The sequence below is a fragment of the Passer montanus genome, unplaced genomic scaffold (assembly GCF_014805655.1).
Source record: "Passer montanus isolate IOZ18808 unplaced genomic scaffold, ASM1480565v1 scaffold44, whole genome shotgun sequence".
Taxonomy (NCBI): domain Eukaryota; kingdom Metazoa; phylum Chordata; class Aves; order Passeriformes; family Passeridae; genus Passer; species Passer montanus.
The window spans coordinates 4764778-4786125 of NW_024369262.1; the positions used below are offsets into that span (position 1 = coordinate 4764778).

At 45.0% G+C, this 21348-nt stretch overlaps 2 protein-coding genes across 5 annotated transcripts in view; one reads left to right on the forward strand and one right to left on the reverse strand.

The window, feature by feature from the left end:
* Window positions 1-271: 271 nt before the first annotated feature.
* LOC120507593 (translation initiation factor IF-2-like) lies at window positions 272-3632 on the reverse strand. Its single transcript, XM_039720419.1, has 2 exons — window positions 2786-3632; window positions 272-677 (listed from the first exon to the last, which is right to left on the reverse strand). The coding sequence occupies exons 1-2, from the start codon at window positions 3600-3602 to the stop codon at window positions 448-450; spliced, it is 1047 nt and encodes a 348-aa protein (XP_039576353.1). The 5' UTR covers window positions 3603-3632; the 3' UTR covers window positions 272-447.
* Window positions 3633-4612: 980 nt separating this feature from the next.
* The window catches only part of MED13 (mediator complex subunit 13), a 51308-nt gene continuing 34572 nt past the window's right edge, over window positions 4613-21348 (forward strand). For all 4 annotated transcript variants that reach the window (XM_039720412.1, XM_039720414.1, XM_039720413.1 and 1 more), the window contains exons 1-3: window positions 4613-4739; window positions 6614-6848; window positions 16330-16498. In XM_039720412.1, the coding sequence (XP_039576346.1) occupies window positions 4674-4739; window positions 6614-6848; window positions 16330-16498 (470 nt within the window). In that variant the 5' untranslated portion in view covers window positions 4613-4673. The remainder of the gene's footprint in view (window positions 4740-6613; window positions 6849-16329; window positions 16499-21348) is intronic.

Genomic DNA, 21348 nt, shown 5'->3' on the forward strand with positions numbered 1-21348 from the left:
TGTGCAGAGTAGATACTAAAATTTATATTAAAATTTCTTTATGCAGGTTCCCTCTAGGGAGAGGAAGAGGGAAGGAAAAAGCTTCATGTGACAGATGCTAATTATGCAGCTTAATGCACTTCTGGAAGTTGCAGAGATGAGAACTCTATAAGAACCTATCTACAAAACAAAGCACATTTTCAACAGCATTTTTTCCTCAATTCTTTTTTAATCTGCCTCCTCTCTGTTTTCCAGGAGGCTTTATTTCCCAAAGAGCACAGAGGGCAAGCAGTGTCTCAGGTGCAGGATTCACCAGCCATGGATGTGATTGTTCTCCATTGTGTCTTGCTGTTCTGAGGTGCTGGACATGGAATTGGGAAAGCTTCAAGGTTCTGAGCCAGGGAGAATTTCGAGTTCAGAATTCCCTAGTTGATGTGGTAGTTTTCTTCCCTCTATGTGGATATTTTATCAGCTCCTTATGCTGTGTTTAGGTTTAGTGGACAAATGATGTTCTGCACTTGTGCTGGGATCCTGTAGAAGGATTTTTTGTGATGTCAGGACTGATGAACCAGATCCCAAAATGCATTGTACAGAGAAGTGAGCAGAGGCACAGGAGCTGAGGTCCTCAAAACTGGGAGGTGCAGCCACACCAAAGCCAGTGTTAGACACTAATCCTCTCTTCCAGACACTGAGCTGTGCTGTTTGAGGGAAAAGAAATGGGAAAACGCTCCTGAAATCTATTCAGACTTGCAAGAACCATTGTCCTGGATATCCAAATCTACCAAATCCCTTTTACCAAAGGATTCCTTTTGCTCTTAGTGATAAACTCATATGAGCTCCGTGTGTGTGTGCTCAGTGCAGAATTCTGCTTTCCCTGATGTCCTTCACATCCCTGGATTCCTCCTGGGGGGAGTGACTCCAGCAGGGACATGGCGGTGGCATGGCCGGGACATCCGAGGGGCTCGGGCTGGCCCTGGGCACCCAGGAATGCTCCTCACAGCCCTGGGCTGCAGCCAGCCCGGGGAAAACCATCTGTTCCCCTTGGAAAGGGGCTTGCTTCCCCCGGAGCCCTCCCCCCGCATCCCGGCCCCGGCCCCAGCTGCCGTGCTGCCATGAGCACCGAGGGAATGAATCTCCTGCGTTTAAAAATACTCTGCTTCTATTTAGATGAAAAGAAGAATCTTGCTTGCCTACACTGGCATACAAAAATAGGCTCAGTGTGAGTAAATCTTCAAAGTTTCTCTTGGTGAATATATCTAGCCTCACTTCTTTTTTTTTTAACTTATCATATAAGTTTATTTATAGAGTGTCCTTCTTTCCTCCTACTCTATCAAGACATTTGCAGAAGGTTGTCGCTCGTCTTGTTCAGGAGTCCTGAAATAATTTGCAGGGCCTTTGAAACATCATCGTGTTGCATAGTTGTGATCAACGTGCTGCTGTTGCATGAACATATCATATTTTAATGTGAATGTCAGGTTAGCTGAGACATTCAGGGCTTTCTTTTACTTTGGGTGCTTTACACTGGTTTGTGTTTGCACTTGAACACTGCAGTAAAAATTCTGCATATAGTAATTTAAAATTTTCCATTTTACATGCAAGGCATTGCCTAGAAAATTAATGTGTAATATGAGAGGATTAGTAAGATGCATACACTTTCCAAACATCTCTTAAAAATAGCTTTCACTGTCACTGTAGCATCTTAATTCTGAATAATCTCACAGTCCTTCTGCAAATCTGTGCATGTAGTAACAGAGAAGCCACCTACTTCATCCTCTTGAACTGCACAATATGGATCTGGGCATGGAAAAAATGGGGTTTGGAGTAGGGCTCTGCATTGGCAGAGAGGCTGTCTGTGGGCCTAGTGAGAGCATTAACGCTTGCATTAAATATTAAAGTCAGCTTTCACAATTCCTGCCTATCTTTTCAGAAAGGCCCCGAGATCCTCACTTTGGAATTTGCTCCGTGGCGCAAATCTCGGGAATCCTCTGCCAAGAGGTGGAAGCTGTGGAAGGGGAGCCAAGGCGAGTGTTCCCTGGGCTGGGGCACGCTCTGTGCCCGGACTTTGGCCCGGCCTGACCGGAGGTGCCCTGGGGTGGGCACAGAACCCCAGGATTTCCACAGGGACTGCTGAGTCCAGCCTTGTGGCCTGGGATCAGCCCGGGAATGGACAGGAGCCTGGCAGGGATAAGGGAAGGATGTATTATATATTTAATACATAAATTTATGTAAATATAAATGTATATTTACACATATTTGTATGTATAAATATAAATATTTACACATTTATATGTGTAAATATCGAAATGGGGGTGCCAAAAGACACACCAGGCTCTGCTCCATGCTTCCAACCCCCAGGACATGGGGCAGCGACTGATGCCCAGCAAGCCCCACCTGAACTTGTCCAAGGAGCACTGGAGCCCGGTACCCAGAGAGCTCGCGGAGCCTCCCTCGTGCCAATATCCCAGACACGTTCCTGTGCTCCGGGCTGTCCCACTGCGGTCCTTCCAACCCCGACCCACCCCGGGAACCGCGGGCCCGGCCGGGCCGGGACTCGAACCCGCGGCCCCGCCGCCGCCGGGCGAGGCCGCTAGATGGCGCCGCCCCAACGAGCAAGGCGGGGGCTCCGCAGCGCCCCGGACGCCCCTGGCGGCCGCGCGCCGCCGCCGCACCCGCCTTCCCCCAGCGGCGCCGGCGGCCATGGCGGTGAGCGCCCACGTGACGGCGCGGCGGCCAATGGGAGCGCGGTAGGGGGGCCCCGACCGCCGTCCCTGTGGCCGCCATTAAAGAAAAAGGGTCTCGGAATTACCCGGGAGCCGGATCCGCTCCCGCTCCGGCCATGGGGGACCCGCGCTGAGGCTCCCGCCGCCACAGGATGCCGCGGCCGGGCAGCCGCCGACAGAGGCACCGCTGAGGGGAGGCGACGCGCCGACGGGGGCTTCGCGGCACCGACTCCGCCAGCGGCAGCAGCGGCGGCGGCCGCCGCGTCCCTGTGTGTGTCGGCGGCGCCGGGAATTGCGGGGCTCCGACCCCTTCGGGCTGAGCAGAGCCCGGGGCTCGGCCGCCGCCTCCCCGCCCTGCTCAGGAGCCTCGGGGAGGGGGCCCTCCGCCCACCGCCCCCGCGGGGACCCGCACCTGAGGGCAGCGAGCGGTCTCGGGGCTCCCCCAGGACAGACCGCTCCGGCCGAAGACGATCGTTTTTTATATCCCCCCCCCGCGCTTTTTTTTTTTCTTCCCCCTTCTGTTTTGTTGGGGCTTTTTTTTTGTTTTCTTTTTTTTTTTTTTTCTCCTTTTTTTTTAAAGGACCGGCCTCGCAGCTGAGCTGGTCCCGCCTCGCCGCCCCCCCGGCTCTGGCGGGGGTCGCTTCCCCCTCGCCGCCGTGACTCGGCGGGCTCCGCGCTCCCCTCAAGAGACTTCGCGGGGTCCCCCGGCCCCCCAGGACAGCTGGGCAGGACCAGGCTCCCCGAAGACGCTCTGCGATTCCTCCTCCCCCGAAAAGGCTGGGGATCGGCCTCCCGGAGACTCCTCCATCCTTCCCCGAAGAGACTTCGAGGGTCACCCGCAATTTCCTCTTTCCACCCTTCTCCCCCTCCCTCCTTTCCCCACGGAAGGAATTTTTTACCCATCGGAGGATATTTTGGTTTCGCCCTCGCTGCGAAGAGTATTTCGTTTTGGGGAGGGGGGGTTTCCACACGGGAATTTAATCCCCCGCTGGGCTGCTAAGGAGACTTTTGCGGCCTTTCTCTCTCAAGGAATACCTTCCCCCCTCCCCTGCCCCCGCAGATGTTTTTTTGGGGTACACCCCAGGAAATTTTTCTTGCTCTGCCTTTGCGAATTCTTCAGACTGGCCTTGCTGCTGGCCCCTGAAGTTTGTTTTTATGATTTTAAATTTTAATTTATTCGGAATATTTTTGGAGCAGGGGAGAAGAATCTGACCCCCCCACACCCTGTTGCCCTCGGACTCCGAAGAGACGAGCCTGGATTTTTCTCTCTCCCACGGCCAATCCTTCCCAGTCATTCCACAATTTGCCCCTTTCTCATCTGATGACTAAAGGAACAGGAGGAAGAGGAGGGGGGGTTCTGGATTAATTGCCCCCGCTGGATTATTTATTTTTTTCCTGCTTCTCTCGCTTGGCATCTGAGAAGAGAGGAAGGAGGGATGTCAACTGATTTTTACCCCTAGCCCCCTGGATTAATTACCCCATTTTTATTCTCTTGTTGGATCAATTACCCCTTCACCTTACCTCCTCTCCCTCCCCTCCTTATGCGAACGAGAAGACAAGAGGAACAGGGAGGATTTTGATCTTAATCTCCCGTCGTTGGATTACTTACCACCTCCCTCTTTCTGTTCTCCCCTTCCACGGCGGCTTTACACCCCCGATTGAGCTCCAGAAGACGAGAAAACGTTCTGAGTTCCTCTTTAATTTTTTTTTTTTAAATATATATTTTTACCCCCCTCTCCCATACCTCTCTGTCTCTCCTCGCGGGTTATCCCCCCTGCCACTATTTCGCGTGCGTGTGTCTGTAAATCCCTTATTTAATTGTATTATTATTTGTGCGTGTGCAGAGCCCCCCTCCCCCTTTCCCTCTCGCTGTCTGTCTCTCCCTCTCTCCCTCTCCCTCTCTCTCTCTCTGTCTGTCTCTTTCTTTCTTGTCGGAGGCTGTGGGATAATGGCGTGTGGGTTGTGGCTGTGAGGATGAGTTCCTGCTTCGTGCCGAACGGGGCCAGCCTGGAGGATTGCCATTCCAACCTCTTCTGCCTGGTGAGTGTCGGCCCCCGGCGCACACCCGCCCGGGGCCACCGAGGGAAGGGCTGGGAGCTCCGGGGGAGGGGGAAGGGGCAGTGGAAAGCAAAGCAGCCATTTTTAGCAGAGCTTCTGCTGGATGAGCCCTCGGAGTAGGCCCTGCCTGGAGCAGCCAACTCTCCCATGCCCCTCTGGTTCCCTTCCATCGCTGTCTGTCTCGCCTCGCCCCTCCCTCCGCTTTCTTCCTGGCTAGTGGCCTCCCCGCAGCTCGCCTTTTCCTTCCCTTTCCGTGCCGTCCAACTTTTCCTCCTTTCTCCCCCATCCCTGCCTCTGAGCGTGGTGTTCCTCGCAGGGGAAGGGAGCTGCTGCTGCTCCCGGCCCCACATCTCGGGGAACTTTCTCTTTTCCCTCCTCACTCGTGACATCCCAGGCAAATCCGAGGCGAAACCTCCCTTCTTGCTCGCTTTTAAACGGATCCCTTTCGCTGCTTGTTTTTATTCTGGAGGGCTGCTTTCGGTGATGCCCTGCCTGTCTTGTGTTTTGATGTGCACCATTTTGTAGTCTTTTTTTTTAACCCAAGTATCAAATCGTTCATGTTGTTGAATTTTGGTAGCTCCAAAAGTGAATTCGATATAACTGGACTGTGATGCAATTTTTTGGTGTCTGTGCTGAGCTGTTTCATCAGCTTTTAATGCAAATGAGCTAATCTTAGCTGTCTGCCTGATATTTATGATTCTAGAGATTGTTACAACAATCCTGTGCCAATCTGTGGCACTCATATTTTTGGATGGAGGGGAATCTGGACAGCCTGACTGTGTCTGCAGCCTGCATCAGGCCTGCAGCTCCAGATTAACAGTACAATTTTAAATCTGAAAGTCTTTCTAAAGTAGCAACTGTTGCAGACAACCTTTCATCTAAATTGCTCTCCTGCTGAAGGTACGGAGGGTGCCATGTTAGGTTTAAATGTTGCAGTAATCTTTTGTGTGTTGTCAGATTGGGAAGACAAAAAATTGTAACTTCTTAGCAAATGCCAGCCTGCCTGGCTCTGCCTTCCCAAAGAGAAACCCGGGGCAATGCCTCCCCTACCTGCCTTGAGGTGCCTGTGCTCGAGTGAAAAAAATGAGTGCTAAAACTTGGTGTTGTGGTGGAGATAATCCAGGAATTGTCTTCTTCTCATTACACAGAGTAGTAGCTCTTTCCCTGTGTAAAGTCAAATTAATTTTTGCCTAGGAAGGGGTTTAGTGGATCATTATCAACGTGGTTGCAGGTCTAACATATAATTGAATGATAAAACGAGGATTTAAATCATTGAAATGTGGTGTGAGGAATGAAAAGTATGATAGCTCTTGGTAAAATCAGTGAAGACGAGAGATTTCCTGAGGGAGACACAGAATTTTTTACCATGGAGAAACTTGTGAAATTTTCCCAAGTGGTAGATGGCTGGAAGAATGTGTGATTTGGTGTATCACCTATTTCCATGGAGTAATCCTGAATGGAAAAGGCAGTGTATGCATAAGTAAGCAAAAAGAAAGATGTTCTTTGCTAAGGCAAGTGTTTAGAGATTGGACTGTGTCAGCCTGTGAATAATAACATTACTCACTCGTCTTTCACTCTTTTGCTTTAAATCAAATCTGATTTTTCTCTGTGTAACCTTAAAGCTGCAGTGAAAACAAACAGCTCTCGCTTTACTGCAGTTACCTAATGAGCTATTAGACCAGGATCCCTGATTGTTCCCAATTTATATCACACCAAATCACACAAAACCAACCGACACAGCTCCCATTCAACCCTGAGGGATCCCTTTCTCCCCGCGCCATCACCTGCAAGCAGCATGCTCTCCCTGGAGGCGCCTGTTCTTTTTTTTCCTGACAGCTCCTCTCTGTCTTTGCCAGGCTGATCTGACTGGGATTAAATGGAAGCGCTACGTGTGGCAGGGCCCGACGTCTGCCCCCATCCTGTTCCCGGTGACGGAGGAGGATCCCATCCTGAGCAGCTTCAGCCGCTGCCTCAAGGCCGACGTGCTCAGCGTCTGGCGCCGGGACCAGCGGCCCGGCCGCAGGGAGCTCTGGATATTCTGGTGGGGGGATGACCCCAACTTTGCTGACCTGATCCACCACGATCTCTCAGGTAGGAGCTCGCTCCCACCTTCCTTTGGTCGCTGGTGCTCAGGGCCGGCTTCTGCCAGCTGCACCGGGTGGAGTGTTGTCTCCAGAAAATATAAATTTGTTGTTGTAACCCTCACTGAATTATTGCAGCAGTGATCGAGCATCTGCTCTGTGTGCAGCTCGCCTTGGACTGCTGGATTTTTGAGAAACAAGGGTTTTGCTCCCTGCTTGTTCCCTTGAAAAAAACCAAAACACAAGCCTATGAGTTTTGGCAGCTTCCTCATGAGAAAGCTGTGCTGAAAGCTGTGCCTGTGATTCACAAGTGATGTCTTAAACATGTTTTGATAAGATCCCTTTTGTTGGGCAATTAGAATTTTCAAATTCAAATAGTAAAGCTCATTTTATTATGTAATAAGAAGTGTCGAGATCTGGGCAGCTCTTGAACCGTTTGGAGTTGTTTTGGTTGGAATTCACACCATCAGTGAGAAGCTCTCAGAAGGAGGCACCAGGAACTAACCAGCTGCTTCCACGCAAAATTTGTAAACCCTCAGTTTTTATGATTCCTCTCCCCCCTTTTCCTGGTGCCCTGAACCTGCTTTCAAACCCAGCCTTTTGAAAGACTGACAATATTTGTATTTCTCAATAATGTTGTACTTCAAATTTGGCACCTTCCTTTGGAAATGTTTGCTTGTTGAGCTCAATTCCCCACGTAGATGGTTTCCAGCTGCTTATCAGCAAGGTGACGAAGTTAGATATTTAAATTGGGTGAGTCTAAAGGTGAGACTAAACTAATTCTAGGGAAAAAAAACCCCAACAAACACATCACTCTAATGTCCTCTCAAATAATGTGCAGTATTCAGATTACTGAAGTGTAAAATGAGACCAAGGTTTGGTGACCTGGTAACCAGAAATTGTTAATGCTGCCTGTGTGTGTGTGGATAAGCTGGAGAACAAACAGGAGTTTAAAGTGCCACTGAGGAAGTTGACTTGAAACAATTTAATAATGTGTGGAATTTTCATACAAAAATACTGTGATCTGAAAAACAATTGACGCACTGAAATGATGTTTATTTCTTTGAATAGTTGACTTCAAAGATTGGGCTGCTGTTCCTATTCCTGTCTGTCCTGGAACTACAGACTTTGCATTTTAAATGGCACTTACACTGGAGTTTGCTTGATATTTTAGTGCATTTAAGGCTTCCTTATTATGACCTATAAATAACCTCAGTTTTGACCTGCAGGGAACATCCTTTGTGTGGCTGAGATGTAACTTAGACCCAGTGCTGGGTGCTTTTGGCCTGGGCCTGCCCTGAGCCAAGACCAACACTTGTGTGGAAGGACCTGTGTGAATTTTGTGTGCTCCTGGCTGTGGGATTACATTGAGACAAACACATTTAGAATGGGAAATCCAGTGAAATTTAAGCCATTTGCAAAGTGCAATTTTGTGCTGCTAACCACTAAAATTATTTGTTTGAGCAACTTTCTTTGCCACCTCTTGAATCTGACTGCTGGTGATTTATCACAGAAGGTCATTTGGAAACAGCAGTGCTTTGTAGCTGGAGTTCCAGCTCAGCACCTTGTTTGTGCTTGTCCAGAATTACCCTTTTGCACAGGTAGATAAGCAGGTATCATCCCAGGGACTTACCAACTCTTAACCTCTCTTAGGGTATAAGGGAGAGCTAGTGGAGGATTAGAGTCTCCCAGCCGTGTCTTTGGGTGTTTTCTTGGTTCAGGTCACCTGTGGGTGCCTGTGCTTCCCCAGAGCTGTTCCACACGTGTTCTGTGGAATGCTGCTACTCCTGAGGCTGTCACCTGTGTCTGTCACCTTGGGCTCTGCAGAGGGGGTTTTGTCCTCCTTGAATAAAAAAGAGAATTTGTGTGTGAGGCTCTCGTGCCAGAAGTTGGTACAGATCCTCCTCTGCATCACAGAGGAGCTGGCTGAGGGGTGCCCACAGCTGCACTTTTTCTCTTTGCTGTTCCACAAAATCTTCACGTGGATCTCATAGAAGAGAGAATTATGGCTGAACCCAAACAATGTTATCTGACCTTTGTCGTAGCCTAATGGATTTTTTCATCGGTGGACAATTTCTCCTGGTAATTCACAGTGCCTTGTTCTCCCAATGACTGCTTGTTACATTTTCAATGGGAATGATAAATGGCTTCTTAGCACAGGCTTGTTACCTGCAAAATTGATTGGAAATTGTTTGCTGCTGGAGGTTGAGGTGCTGCCTATTTAGAAGTTTGCTGCTGGATAGGTGAAGGATTGTCCTGGAGGATGGGGAGAGGGAGGAATCTGGGGGCAGTTTGTCCCTTAGTGCCTTTGGACAGATTTCTCCTGGAGAAGTGGCCCTTGAGAGAGCCCTGGTTAGAAATGTGCCAGAGCCACTTTAGTAACTCTTGATGCTGGCTCCCTTTGGTCTGATACTCTCTGCCTGTTAAGGAGAGCTTGGTATTTTGACGGATTCTGACTTTTTTGGTGATGTGTAGTTTCAGTGAACAATGGGTGTTCAGTGACTGGAACACATCTTGGTTATCAGCCCTGGGGGATTTGAAATATGTCAGCCTTCCAGAGCCCTTTTGTCCCCTTCCCAAGATGCCTTCAGCAGGGGATGTAGAGGGTTGTGAATGTACATCTATGCATATCAGATTGAAGAAATAAATGCTATCTCTGTGTTCAGCTGTACATTCTAGAAGTTCACTCTCTGCCCTGGAGTCACGTTTGAATCCTGCTCGTGGCTGTGTCAGAGTTCTCCTTCCAAGCCTTGGATAAGTGTCTTGTTGATGGTCAGGGATTGTTGTTGCCCGGGGGCATGTCAAAAGGAGACTTGTTCAGAGATGCTGATTGATCAGGAATATTGACTTCACTCAATCATTTATTTTTTTCCCTTCCCTAGGAACCTACTTACTGTACATACAGCCAAAAAACCAGAGGTCTATTTCTAACCCAACGTAGCTAGAGGCAGACAGAAGTTAGTGAAATGTTATTTTAGCCTCTAACAACCTCAAAGGTTATGTTTTTGTTCTGACAGTGAGGCTTGATTATAGTAATTCTTGCAACTCAAACCCTAAAGTAGGACATCTCTTCCAATTTCAGCAGGCAATGGTCTCTCACAGCTCTGATCAGCAGTTATTTTATTAGAAAGGTTCTTTCTTATTTTCATGTGGCGACTTCTGCTCTTGGATTATTTTCTTTTAAATTGGCAGTAGATGATTTTAAACCTGAGAACAGTTGGGTATGAATTATGTACAAGACATAGTCCCAAGGAAATGGTTACAATTTGATTAATGCTGGGATAGGGGAATGCAGCTATATGGCTTTGACCTTCAAATTGCATCTTTTAAATGGTGAGCTGCAAGATGTATCTTTTTCATTCTGGTGTCTATTAAATTTGGTTAATTTACTTTAAAAATTAAAGAGTTGTCTGTCATATATCAAGATAATCAGTTTTTGTTTGCTGAACAATCTTGCTCATGCTTCTGTGAGGGGGAGATGTATAAAAATAATGCCGGTTGGAGGAGAGCTTGGGAGAATCCTGATGTTTGTCTGGGTGGTAAAAACAGTCATGGCAGCAAAGACTAATATGTGTTGTGCAGTTTTCAATGCATGTGCATTATAGATGAAATCCCTGTCCCCAAAAAATCAGTGAGATTGTGCTGATGTCAGCACTGAGTGTCTCATTACTCCAGGACAATGAAACCAGAGGATGAGCCAGTTATCATTCCAAGGGGCTGCAAACCCTGCCAGTTGCAAGGAGTTGGCAAAAGCAGCTTGGAAAAGAGTTCAGCCAGTGATGCCTTTTTAAAATAACAATTGCTCCCTAAGATCATTTAACTCCTACAAAATACACCTAAAAAAAACAACAACAAAAAAGGGCAAGGGTGCTTTTAAAAACATTTTGCACCTGATGTGAGCACGGTGAGCGGCAGCCCCTTGTCAGGGAGGGATCTGTGTGTTCTGTGTCAGGCAGGAGAGGCATTCCAAGTGCTCTTGCTGCATTGATGCTTCAGCATTTCTTTAGTCCTCCATGTTAGAGATGTAGCCACTTAAGCAAAACTGCTGATAAGCATTATGCAAAAATTACTGAAGCAGTTTGATCAAACTTCTGTGACTTGCTGTGAGCTCAAAGGTGACAAAGATTTAACTTTTCCCTCCCCATTTTTCCTTGACCAACGTGCACGTGAAATATCTGTGGAGTCAGGTGAAAAATGCTTTGTCACAGCCAGTGAGGATTTGGCATTGTCATGTTGGTTGTGTGTACAATGTCACGTGCAAAGTGACCTGGATAAATCAGAACAGTGAAATATTTTACTTCCACTGCTACATCTACCTGAATATGGAATTATTTAGTGTGGTGGAGGATATTGGATCGTTTAGCTGGGAAGTTTTTCAGCTTTTTTTGTGGTTTTGTAGCCAAACTTACATCCAACAAATGGTGAGGGAGAGCAGTTACCTTGTTATCTTTATAAACTGCCATGGCTACACTCTTACAGAAAGGTTCTGCTTTGAAACTGTCAGGATTTAGAAAAGATCCTGCTGGGTAGAGAGCCTAAAACCCCTGTGCGTGGTACTGGTAAAAGCCAAGCAGCACAAAAACTAACCTGGAATGGTGCTGAATGCTTTCACTCTGCAATTTTGGACAGTTTGGGTGTCCAGAGTCCTGGGTGCAGATTCTGTTCAGTGAGTGTAGATAACACACACCACTCTAACAGGAACAAACTTCAGGTGCCTTACTCAGATTCTTATATTGGTATTTTAAAATGGTATTGTTTTCCTTTTTTTCCCTCTAAAATCTATTGCTTCTCACTCAAAAGAGTATTTCAGTAGCTTTGCTGGGTAATTCTCACTTTGAGCAGTTTAAAGTATTTTAATTCAAAAATCTGGGGTTTTAAATAGCAACTTCTACTCTAAGTGTTTCTGTTATATCATATTACATTATTGTGTAGAGCAGTAATTTCACACTACTCTGTTTGTTTACTTCCCTTGGAATCTGAGGTTTATATAGGAAGTTTAATTGTATAAATCAGGTTTGTGTCAGTGTTTTTATAGCTGGAACAGTCATATAAAGGCAAAAAGGGAACCTGTGAGGTAAGAAATGCTTCCAAAAGACAAGTCTCAATCCTGCTATGAAAGGATGGATTTTTCCCCTGTGTAATTGAAGTAACTGGGGGGAGTTGTAGTCCAAAGTGGAGCCTTTGTTTCTTTGCATAGTTTATTTTAGAGATTCATTGAGCACTAAGGAGATATTTTTTATGGTGTGATAAACACTCAACCTGTGCAAGAACTGGTGTTTACTGGTGTCCTGTGTGTCAAAGGAAGGAGGGAAATTCATGTCCTTAAGTCTTGTTAAAATGGCATTTTCAAGGCTGTATATTTATCTGTTGTAATATAGATTCATCTCCATCTATGTATTCCTTCTTAGAAATCTTTGACTAATACATTTGGCTAAATATCTGTGAATAACAAAAACTTGACATGAATTAAATTATAATGTTTAAAGATACTCCTTATTCAGAATTCACTCCAGCTTGCAAGAGTTTTATATTTGGAGGATGCTTTAAATTTTTTCTTTACTCCTCCAAGAGCACCACACAGACAGAAGGGCATAATCAGTAAAAATGAACTTTACTGGTTCAGGTGAACTGTGGGAAGAATGGAAAGGAGAGCATAAAAGTTCTGAAGGCCTCCAATAAAATTGGTAATGTTGAGAAGGTGCTGACTGAAAACGTTTGTTTATGTGTAGTATGCAAATTGCTTTTTCCTGACCATTGTTTCCATGAATTCTTCATTCCCTGATCATTTTTAGCTTCATTTGAGGAAAACTCTGTCTAATATGTGATGTAAAGAGAGAGGGAGCAGTGGGATATGAGTATAAATTGTTTAATGGATTGACATAAAGTAAGTGTGCTTATTTTTAAGAGTTGAGTGCTTTGGACAGCTGAGAGAACTCATCAAAAATAAAGTACTTGTAACCTTCAGGTTGCCAGAGCACTTCTGTGGATAACACTTGTCCAAAGTGAAATTGTGGCTTAGCACCTTTTGAAAATGAGTCAGCAACTCCTTTTGGTTTGTTAGCATTATCAGATTGAATATTTGAATTTATTGTTTAAGAAAAATTAGAGGACAAAAGTGCCTCTTCCTCTCCCCCTCCTGTAATGAATGGTTTGCTGTGTACAATTTTCTATTAAGTGGGAGGGGTTTTCTCATGTCGAGAAACAACAATTTGAATTAAGAAGAAAAATAGTTGGCAGATGTGAGCAGATGTCATGTTTGCTTCTCTCCACCACTAAAATGGGGGGAGGGGAGTGACTAAATAGACTTCAGAAAGTCAGAGAACACTTACTGCTGGTTTTTTTTGCATGAATTTGAATAATGTTCTGAAATGAGGGTTTCTTGAACTGACAGCTTCTTTTACCTTCCCTTTCTGTGGCAAGGTGCACTTCACTCAGAGCAGGTGGTCTGGTGAGCAAAAATTGGAGTTTTAATTGTGATTTCCATCTCAAAGCTTGCACTTTCTCCACATAACACACTCAGCTAAGAGCTCTCTGGTTCTGCAATAACCTAAGGGAGGAGAGCTTCCAGGAATTACATCCTGGGGCAAGCTCTTGCATGGAAAGCTGCTCTTAACTTGGTGGTCAGCACAGCTGATCCTGAATGAAGCTTCATCCATCCTAAATGAAGCACCTGACTGCAGAGAATGGAAACCTCTCCATCCAAACACAAGATTTGTGTTACTTTGGTATTCCTGCAATTTCAGCACCTTCCATGGCATTGCTGCACCAGGCAGCACTGACAGAACCAGAGGACACAGCCTCAAGCTGCATCAAGGGAAATATAGGTTGGATATTAGGAAAAAGTTTTTACAGAAAGGGGGATAAAGTTCTGGAATGGCTGCCCAGGGAGGTGGTGCAGTCACCATCCCTGGGGGTGTTTAACAGAGCCTGGATGTGGCACTGGGGGCCAGGGTTAGGTGAAGTGTTGAGGCTGGGTTGGACTCAGTGATCTTAAAAGTCTCTTCCAACCCAGTGGTTTTGTGAATTCTGTGAAATCTGTAATACGTCAAAACAAAATCGGGCACAAAACCTGGAATTGGCTCCTTCCATTCAGTCTTCTAGAAGGTCCTGGATGCAGGGATGTGCTTGGAACGATTGCTTGGTATGACAAGAGCTGTGTACAAACCAAGTGTGTAACCTTTGAAATGGTGAGCAGTTTATTGTGCAGCTAAAGTCCAACACGAGCCAGCTCAGGAGTTAATGTTTGCTCTGCTGAGCTGCTTCTGGTCCTGCTCTGGAGCTGAGCTGCTGCCCCTGGCACAGGGCTGTGCCTGGGCATCCTCCAGGGCTGCAGCTGGGGAGCAACCTCTGTGCTTGGCACGGGCACTTCACACCCTTTGACTTTGGACTTTTGTTGCTTTTTGTTACCAGAGCGGTGTGTGATGTTTCTTTAGTGAGTTACTGTGTTATCTTGTAGCTTTACAGTTTTTAAAAACAAGTTTTTGCTCCACTCCAGCGCTGGAGTAGGGCGGTGGGGTGGGAAAGTTGTGGTGAGGTCTGTGCTTTGGGAAATGCTGCTCCTTGTTTTTCCTTGTCTTTCCCAGAAAATTATTTCATGGAATGATTCATCTGTAATGATGCACACCTCTTCTTTTATAAATGATGGGGCAGGTTTGTTTACTCTTTATTCTGTCCCTCAGAGTTCCTGGGAGTATTTCTTTTACTCACAATACTGGCCTTGTGTGGAAATTTACTTTTCCCTGTGTGGAATATAGCAAAATACAAACATGGTCACCATGTTTTGGTTCCAGTACTATTGAAATTCCCTTCTCTGTGGTCTCTGCCTTAAATATTATGTATTGTAATAATCTGTAAGGTTTTTCCTAAGTAAAACTCTTAGGTGTCTAGTTTTCTAGATGCTCTCTAATTTAAGGATATCAAGACTTTAGTTAATAATATTGCAACCTTTTAAGCTTGTAAGTGGCTTCCAGAGAAAGGTGAAGGGGCTTATTCCCAAGGAGGATTTAAAATGCAAGGATTTGGCTGTGTTGCTGAGGTTTTCTGACCATGGAGCAAAGCAGGGGAACCAAAATGCTCTGAGGGAGAGGGGAGCAGGCAGGGCACTGATGTCAGAGCTGGACTCCAGCCCCTGGAGATGTGCAGGGACAGGGGCTGTGACAGATGAACAACCTGTTCTCACGTGGGCTCTGTGTGGAGCTTGGAGCAACGACCTCCACAGGTCCCCTCTGGCCTAAATTATTCCATGACTGTCCAGAGACTGGAGTAAAAATGTCTCCTTATCTATGTCAGACAAACTCCTCGTCCCTGCTGTTACCTGGAGTATAAAAGCAATGGCATTTGGAGAGTAACTCTGCTAGGTTAGGCCAAGGAGACCAGGAGCACATCCTGAGGGACAGATGTAAACCACAAAATACAAGGAATTAGAGCCATAAAGGTAAGATCTGACTGCCAGTGATTTAAGGGCAGTATCTCAAGCTTTATTATATTATTATGCTCCTGTTAGTGTTGCTGGGGATGAATGATATCAGATATATTCTGGGAGACACTCAGGGCCTTTCAGATGTCCCTTGTTGTACCTGGCTGAGGGAATTGCAGTGCCAGTGCAGCTCTTTGGACCAGTGCTTGTGCTTGGAGGGCCTCTAGACCCTGTTCAAACACTGAGCAGGAGCCAGAGTGGTGGCAGAAGTTGCAGCTCCTTGTCATAAATCTCACTTTTCCATTTGGCAAATCATCTTGGCTTGTGCAAGTTGGATTCCATGGCTGTATTTGATTTGTGGGCACAGAAGATGTCAGTGTTTGACTTCAGAATCCCATCGGTAGGAACTGGGCATTGTCTTGCTGATTTTTCTCTCTGTGTACATCAGAAAGCAGGGCTAGGCTGCTTAAATATCTTCATTTGAAATGTTGAATTAAAAAGAAAAATGGCAGGTTTGAGTCTTGTGGGGAGAATCATGTTGCTCTTACCAGTATTCTGAATCTGAGCATTTTTCATCATCTCCAGCAAATTGTAGATCATTGAGAGTCAGTTGATTGCTGACTTTTGTTCTTGGCTTTCTTCAGTCCGTGCTACTCAAAGACACCAGAATATATTCGGTCTGGCTTTGGTAAACTTATTTTTAAGCCTAATTCTCACCAATCCTGCAGGATGAGTAACCCAGACTCCCCAAAACACGAGCCACCTTGCAGACAGATCACACAGCGCTCTTGCAGGCTGCAGTCATAACGTGCTGCTGCTACTTGTTTCCTTTTGTGTACAAACAACTGTTGAATCTTCTTTCCCTGTGGGGGATGAGATATTTTTACAGCTGATCACTTTTAGCAGCTCCATCACAAAGTAAGTAGAGTTATCTGAGCACTACAGGCTGCTTTTGGTTGTGTGTTATGCTGTGAATATCTCTTAAAAACTCACAGGAGAGAAAAGGCTATTGTGATATGTGTGACATGCCAGGATGGAATAGAAAAGTGATTTCTGTTTCCCCCGTGCCTTGCAGAAGAGGAAGATGGGGTTTGGGAGAACGGGCTGTCCTACGAGTGCCGCACTCTGCTGTTCAAGGCTGTCCACAACCTGCTGGAGAGGTGTCTGATGAACAGGAACTTCGTGCGCATCGGCAAGTGGTTCGTGAAGCCCTACGAGAAGGATGAGAAACCCATCAACAAGAGGTAGGAGGCTCTGTTTTGCTCTCTGGAAGAAGTTAGAGGGTTTGTTCTTTGTGCTAGAAGGAAGGTTTGATTAAGAGGCTCCTGTGGATGATTTATTCTGGAGCCTGGGTCTCTGCTCTTTCTTATTTTGCTGCTTTTTTGGAGTTCTTCAAAACTTTCTTATGATGAAAGGGAGTAATGCTAAACACTGTAAACAATCTTTTCTGTGTTGGTACCCGTGTCTAAAGCATGGATAATGGGTGTTGGGAAAGAAGGTAGAGTCTTCCAGGAAGGAAGAAAAAGATACCTGAATGAAGGTATCTATCTTTTTTAAAGACCTGAATGAAGGTATCTTTTTTAAGGTCCTGAGTGACGTATCTTTTATGAGGTCCTGAATGAAGGACCTTCTGAAGGTCCATCTGCCCTAGACCTGCAGGTGACTGCAGCTAGTTCTGCTTGCTAGCACCAAGAAAGACTCATCATGGAGAGCTCTTTGCAGGTCCCACCTGAGCTTTGGATAAATTGCATCCCATGGGAGATGCTGAGAGTTGGGAATGTCAGCTCCTGGTCAGGAAAAGGATGGTGTCTGGGAATGCTGCTGTTAAAAGAATCCATGTGGCCTCCATGCTGGGAGGGAGGAGGGTGAGGAGAGAATTTTTGATCTAAATTGGAAGGACTTCTTCTCATGGTTCTAACGTGGTTTGACACGGTCCATGTTGCCTAGCAATAAATAATGAAATGAATAAAAACTAGGTTAGCTGGAACAAGTTTAATCGCTGTTCCCAAATCAGCTTTTAACATCCAAAGTAATTTAAAGCTTAGATGATGGGATTTTTTGTGTGGTTTTTTTGTGTGTCTATATATGTGTTAAATCTTGCATGCAGGAAATTTTGAGATCAGTGGCTTTGCTTGTTGGGTGTGGAGTTGGCCATTGTTGGCATCTTCTGCAATAAATTTAAACTTGAAAGAAATTTAGAAGCTGTTTTGGAGCAAAAGAAGCAGAAGCACATGTTTGTGTGTGTTTCTATTAGTAGTTGTGAACTGCTGCTTTTAATTTATGTATAAACTTGTCCTTTAGTTCCAGGCATTTCTTTCTCCACCCTGGTCAGGGCAAATGTTTCCTCTCTGGGGTGTCCTTGTCCATCCACTTTTTTCTGCTATAAATCAAGAGTAAAGAGTTTACTTTTAACTATTTTGGCCAATATTGTGTTGGCACAGTCTGGGCTTTCCTCCTTTGAGGAACTGGTTGACCAAATTGCCATTTTAAACTAGCATTAGTTATGTCCTGGATTCTCCTAGACTAATTCTGTAAAGCTCTCTAGAGCTGCTGGAAAAGCTGATGAAAGCTTTTAAAATAAAATAGCAGTGTTTATTTAATTTGGAGACTCTGATTCTTTTTTGAAGAAGGTCAGAATGTCAGCATGCTCAATGAAAATAACTGAAGGAATTGTGTGCTTACTCACACAATTTCATCATATGTAGCCCAGAACTACAGGAAAAATATGTAAATAGCTTTGACAGATCATGTAAGATATTTTATTGTTGAGAAATTTCAGTATTTCCTACCAGATAGCTCCATACCATGTGATGCTCTGAGCACTGGCTTTTATGGAATGAAGTGGGGGAATGGTGAACAGATGTGTGCTCTCGTGGCAAATTTGGCTCATCCCTCCTAGGAATATCTAGAATTGGGATAATCTCTGCTCTCAGGAAAGTTGGGCTCTTCAGAAGGGTCAGTTCAGGCTTGTGGGAGAGAACCAAACACTGCCATGGGTGTTGTGTGGTGCCCAAGTCTGGAACACTCCTGTGGTAAAAGGACCATTTCTCTCATGGCCAGAGTTAAGTGTGGCACTGCAAACCCCACACAAAGGGACTTGCAGCAGCCTGGAAAAAGCTCTGAATGTGGCACCTGGGGTGTGGATACATTTCCTACCAGACAGCTGCTCTAAAACTAACAAAAACTAAACCTTAATACAACTTCTGCATCTTTTTCATTCCTTAGGATCCACTTAATCAGCCAAAACTATACAAAGTTTATAATTTTTTGTAGATGTGGCTGGCTTAATTAAAAACCAAATTAAATCCCCAACAGCCCCTCTTGTGTTTGTGAGTATTGATGCACAGATCTTAAGAATCAGTTTTGAAGCTGTATTTTTGTCTTTCATCCCATATTACTCTGCTGTCTTTGGGAATGTTCTTCTGTTCTTTCATCAGAAACCCTGGGAAGGAATTCCTGTGCCTGTGTAATTTGAGGTAATTTGGTATCCTGGGGATGTGGAGTTTGCTACCAGTGTGCTTTGGATCATAATTTATCTCACCCTGCACTTTGAGGCTTGGCCAGCCACTCTAGAGACTTGTTCCCTGTGTTTTACAGCTGCAGATTTCAATCAGCTTGGTTGTTCTTGCTGGAAATCTTTCGTTTCAAGGAATTTGCCTGGAAGTGGAGCAGGCAGTGCCCTTGGTGTGGAGGTGACTCCTTCCCCTGCCCTTCCCGGGGCTGTGCAGGAGCTGCAGGACCTCAGCCCCACTCTGTCCCTGCTGTCCCTTTGAAGGATGTGCACATAGAGCTGTTTCTTTCATTTGAAGCTGATCCCATCTGGATTTTTCCCAGCTCTGTTTGAAAGCCTGTGCTTCCAGAAGGGGAGATTTTCTGTGCTCTGCTCTCCCAACAATAGCTGTGGTGGTGCAGCAGCCAGGAGGGAGGCTGTGATTTCTAATAGGTCTTGGGCTGTGATAACAGCTCCTCCAGCAGCCCTGCCTTCCTGTCTGTTGCTCTGGTGGGTTTTTTCCTCCTTGTGTAAGGTTATATTAAAATAAAAAGTCCGTGGCATTGTACACTTTAATTTTAAAAGGAAATCCTGAACGTTCATCATTGATGCTGGTGTGGTGTGTGAGCAGATGAGTGAGACTCAGAGATAGTTCTGAGTGTTCACTCTTTAATGATGTGACTCCTAAACAAATAAACCTATTAAAGTAGCCTCTCTTATATGAGATCTGTTAAAACTTTAGCTGTGGGAGCAGTAACCCCTCAGCTGAGATCCCAGCCATGACCTGCTCTTCCCTCCCTCCCCTGCTGCTCCCAGCTCCAACCAGCCCTGAGCAAAGGGAGCACTCATGGATGGGCAGGAACTGATCTCTGACAACAAGTTCACAGCCTTGCAACTATCTTATTTAGGTAGAGTTAGAGTTTGGTTATTATTTATATTTTCATTTTTAAATAAGGTTCTTAAATACAGTAGTTATAAAAATATAAAATAGTGGTATAAAAACTTCAGGGTTAAAGATTAATTAAACTATTTAGTAATTGAATTTTTAAAAGTTTTTTTTTAGGATAGAGATTCTTTGAATATAGTAAACATTTTTTACAAAGATTTGAAAGCAGTTACAGATAGGATTATGAGTTTGGATGTGGATACTGAAAGTGTGGAGGTGCAGGAAGTGTAGTTGGATGACGGACTGATTATTTAGTCTGAAACTTAAAAGAAGTTAATGTTGTAGTTCACCATTACCCTGCCTGGGGAAACTCTCTGAGGGTTTCAAGTCTGCTGTTCCACTCCTGTTTGGGGACAGGGCAGGGGTGGAGCAGCTCCCTGAAGCAGGGTCTCTGTGCTGGGGTCTTGTTACCCATTTTTAAGTGGGTGATTTCAGTTTTCCAGATGAATGAAAAACCACAGAGAGGATTTTGCTGAAGATCTTTGCTGCAACCAAACAAAAAAAAATTGTCTCTGTATTTGTCACAACCTGTTTTGGACACTTGGAGACTACAGAAGCTGAAGCTCATTAATGTGGTTGAAATGACTACACATGAAATGAAAATTTGACAAATAGGAATGTAATTCTCTTTTCTCCTTTCCAACCAGTTGTTTTGTGGCTGCTTTCAGGGATGTGGTTGTGTATGTTTTATTCCAAAATCCCCTCATAAATGTGAGATGGAGACTGATCTGTTCCATCCCACTGTGCTGGTTGGATTGCTTCAGTAACTGCCTTTGGATGAGACTGTTCCTCTTACTCATTACTGGAGTATACCTGGAATTAAATATGATTAGGAAAGCTGTCAGATTAAATACTATTTTAGATACAAATTAAATAAATCAAATATGACACTCCTAATGAAGTACCAAGTGTTTATGTGAGGGGCATTTCTTAGAGTTTTTGGTAATAATTACAACTTGCTAAACTTTAACACAATTGAAATAGCAGTAAGCAAACAATTGAGTAATCCTGAATTTGTGGGTGGATCTGATAGACAGCTAGAAGTGTAGAATGCTAAAAGCTGCTATATTACTTGTATGGTTGCTTTTTTTTTTCCTTGTAATTGGGAAATAATGCAGCCAGTTGTAGTGGGTGGCAAAGCAGAACTTGTGTCTGAGTTCACTTCAAAATGGTGAAAAAACACCAGAGAAAAACACCACACACCCAAACCAAAAAATACAAAAACCACCCCACAAGCCACTTGGAAATTCAGAAGTGATAAAGTTATCATAACTTGCTGCACAGGTTTCAGGGTAATTCTGTTTACCACAAGTCTGGCTTCAGATTTTAGAAGGCCAGGCCACCATTCTCTGTTTTTTATTTCCCATAGAAATTAAAATAATAAGCATATAACTTCATGGGAAGTGACTGCTGAGGAATATTCCAGATACCAATTTGGCTTTGTTTAAACCTTTGTACATGGAGTTATCTTGTTTTGAAGGTGTGCTTATCATAGCTCTGGAGAGGGATTTTTTTTTCTCTACCTCATCTTGCCATGAGGAAGAGGTGGCACTGAGGGTGTGACTCCTGAGCGTGGTGCAGCCTGCAGGCTGGAATTGGGATGGCCATGGCTGCAGTGGGAGTTTGGGGGTATCTTTTAAATCTGGGCCCTGGGAATG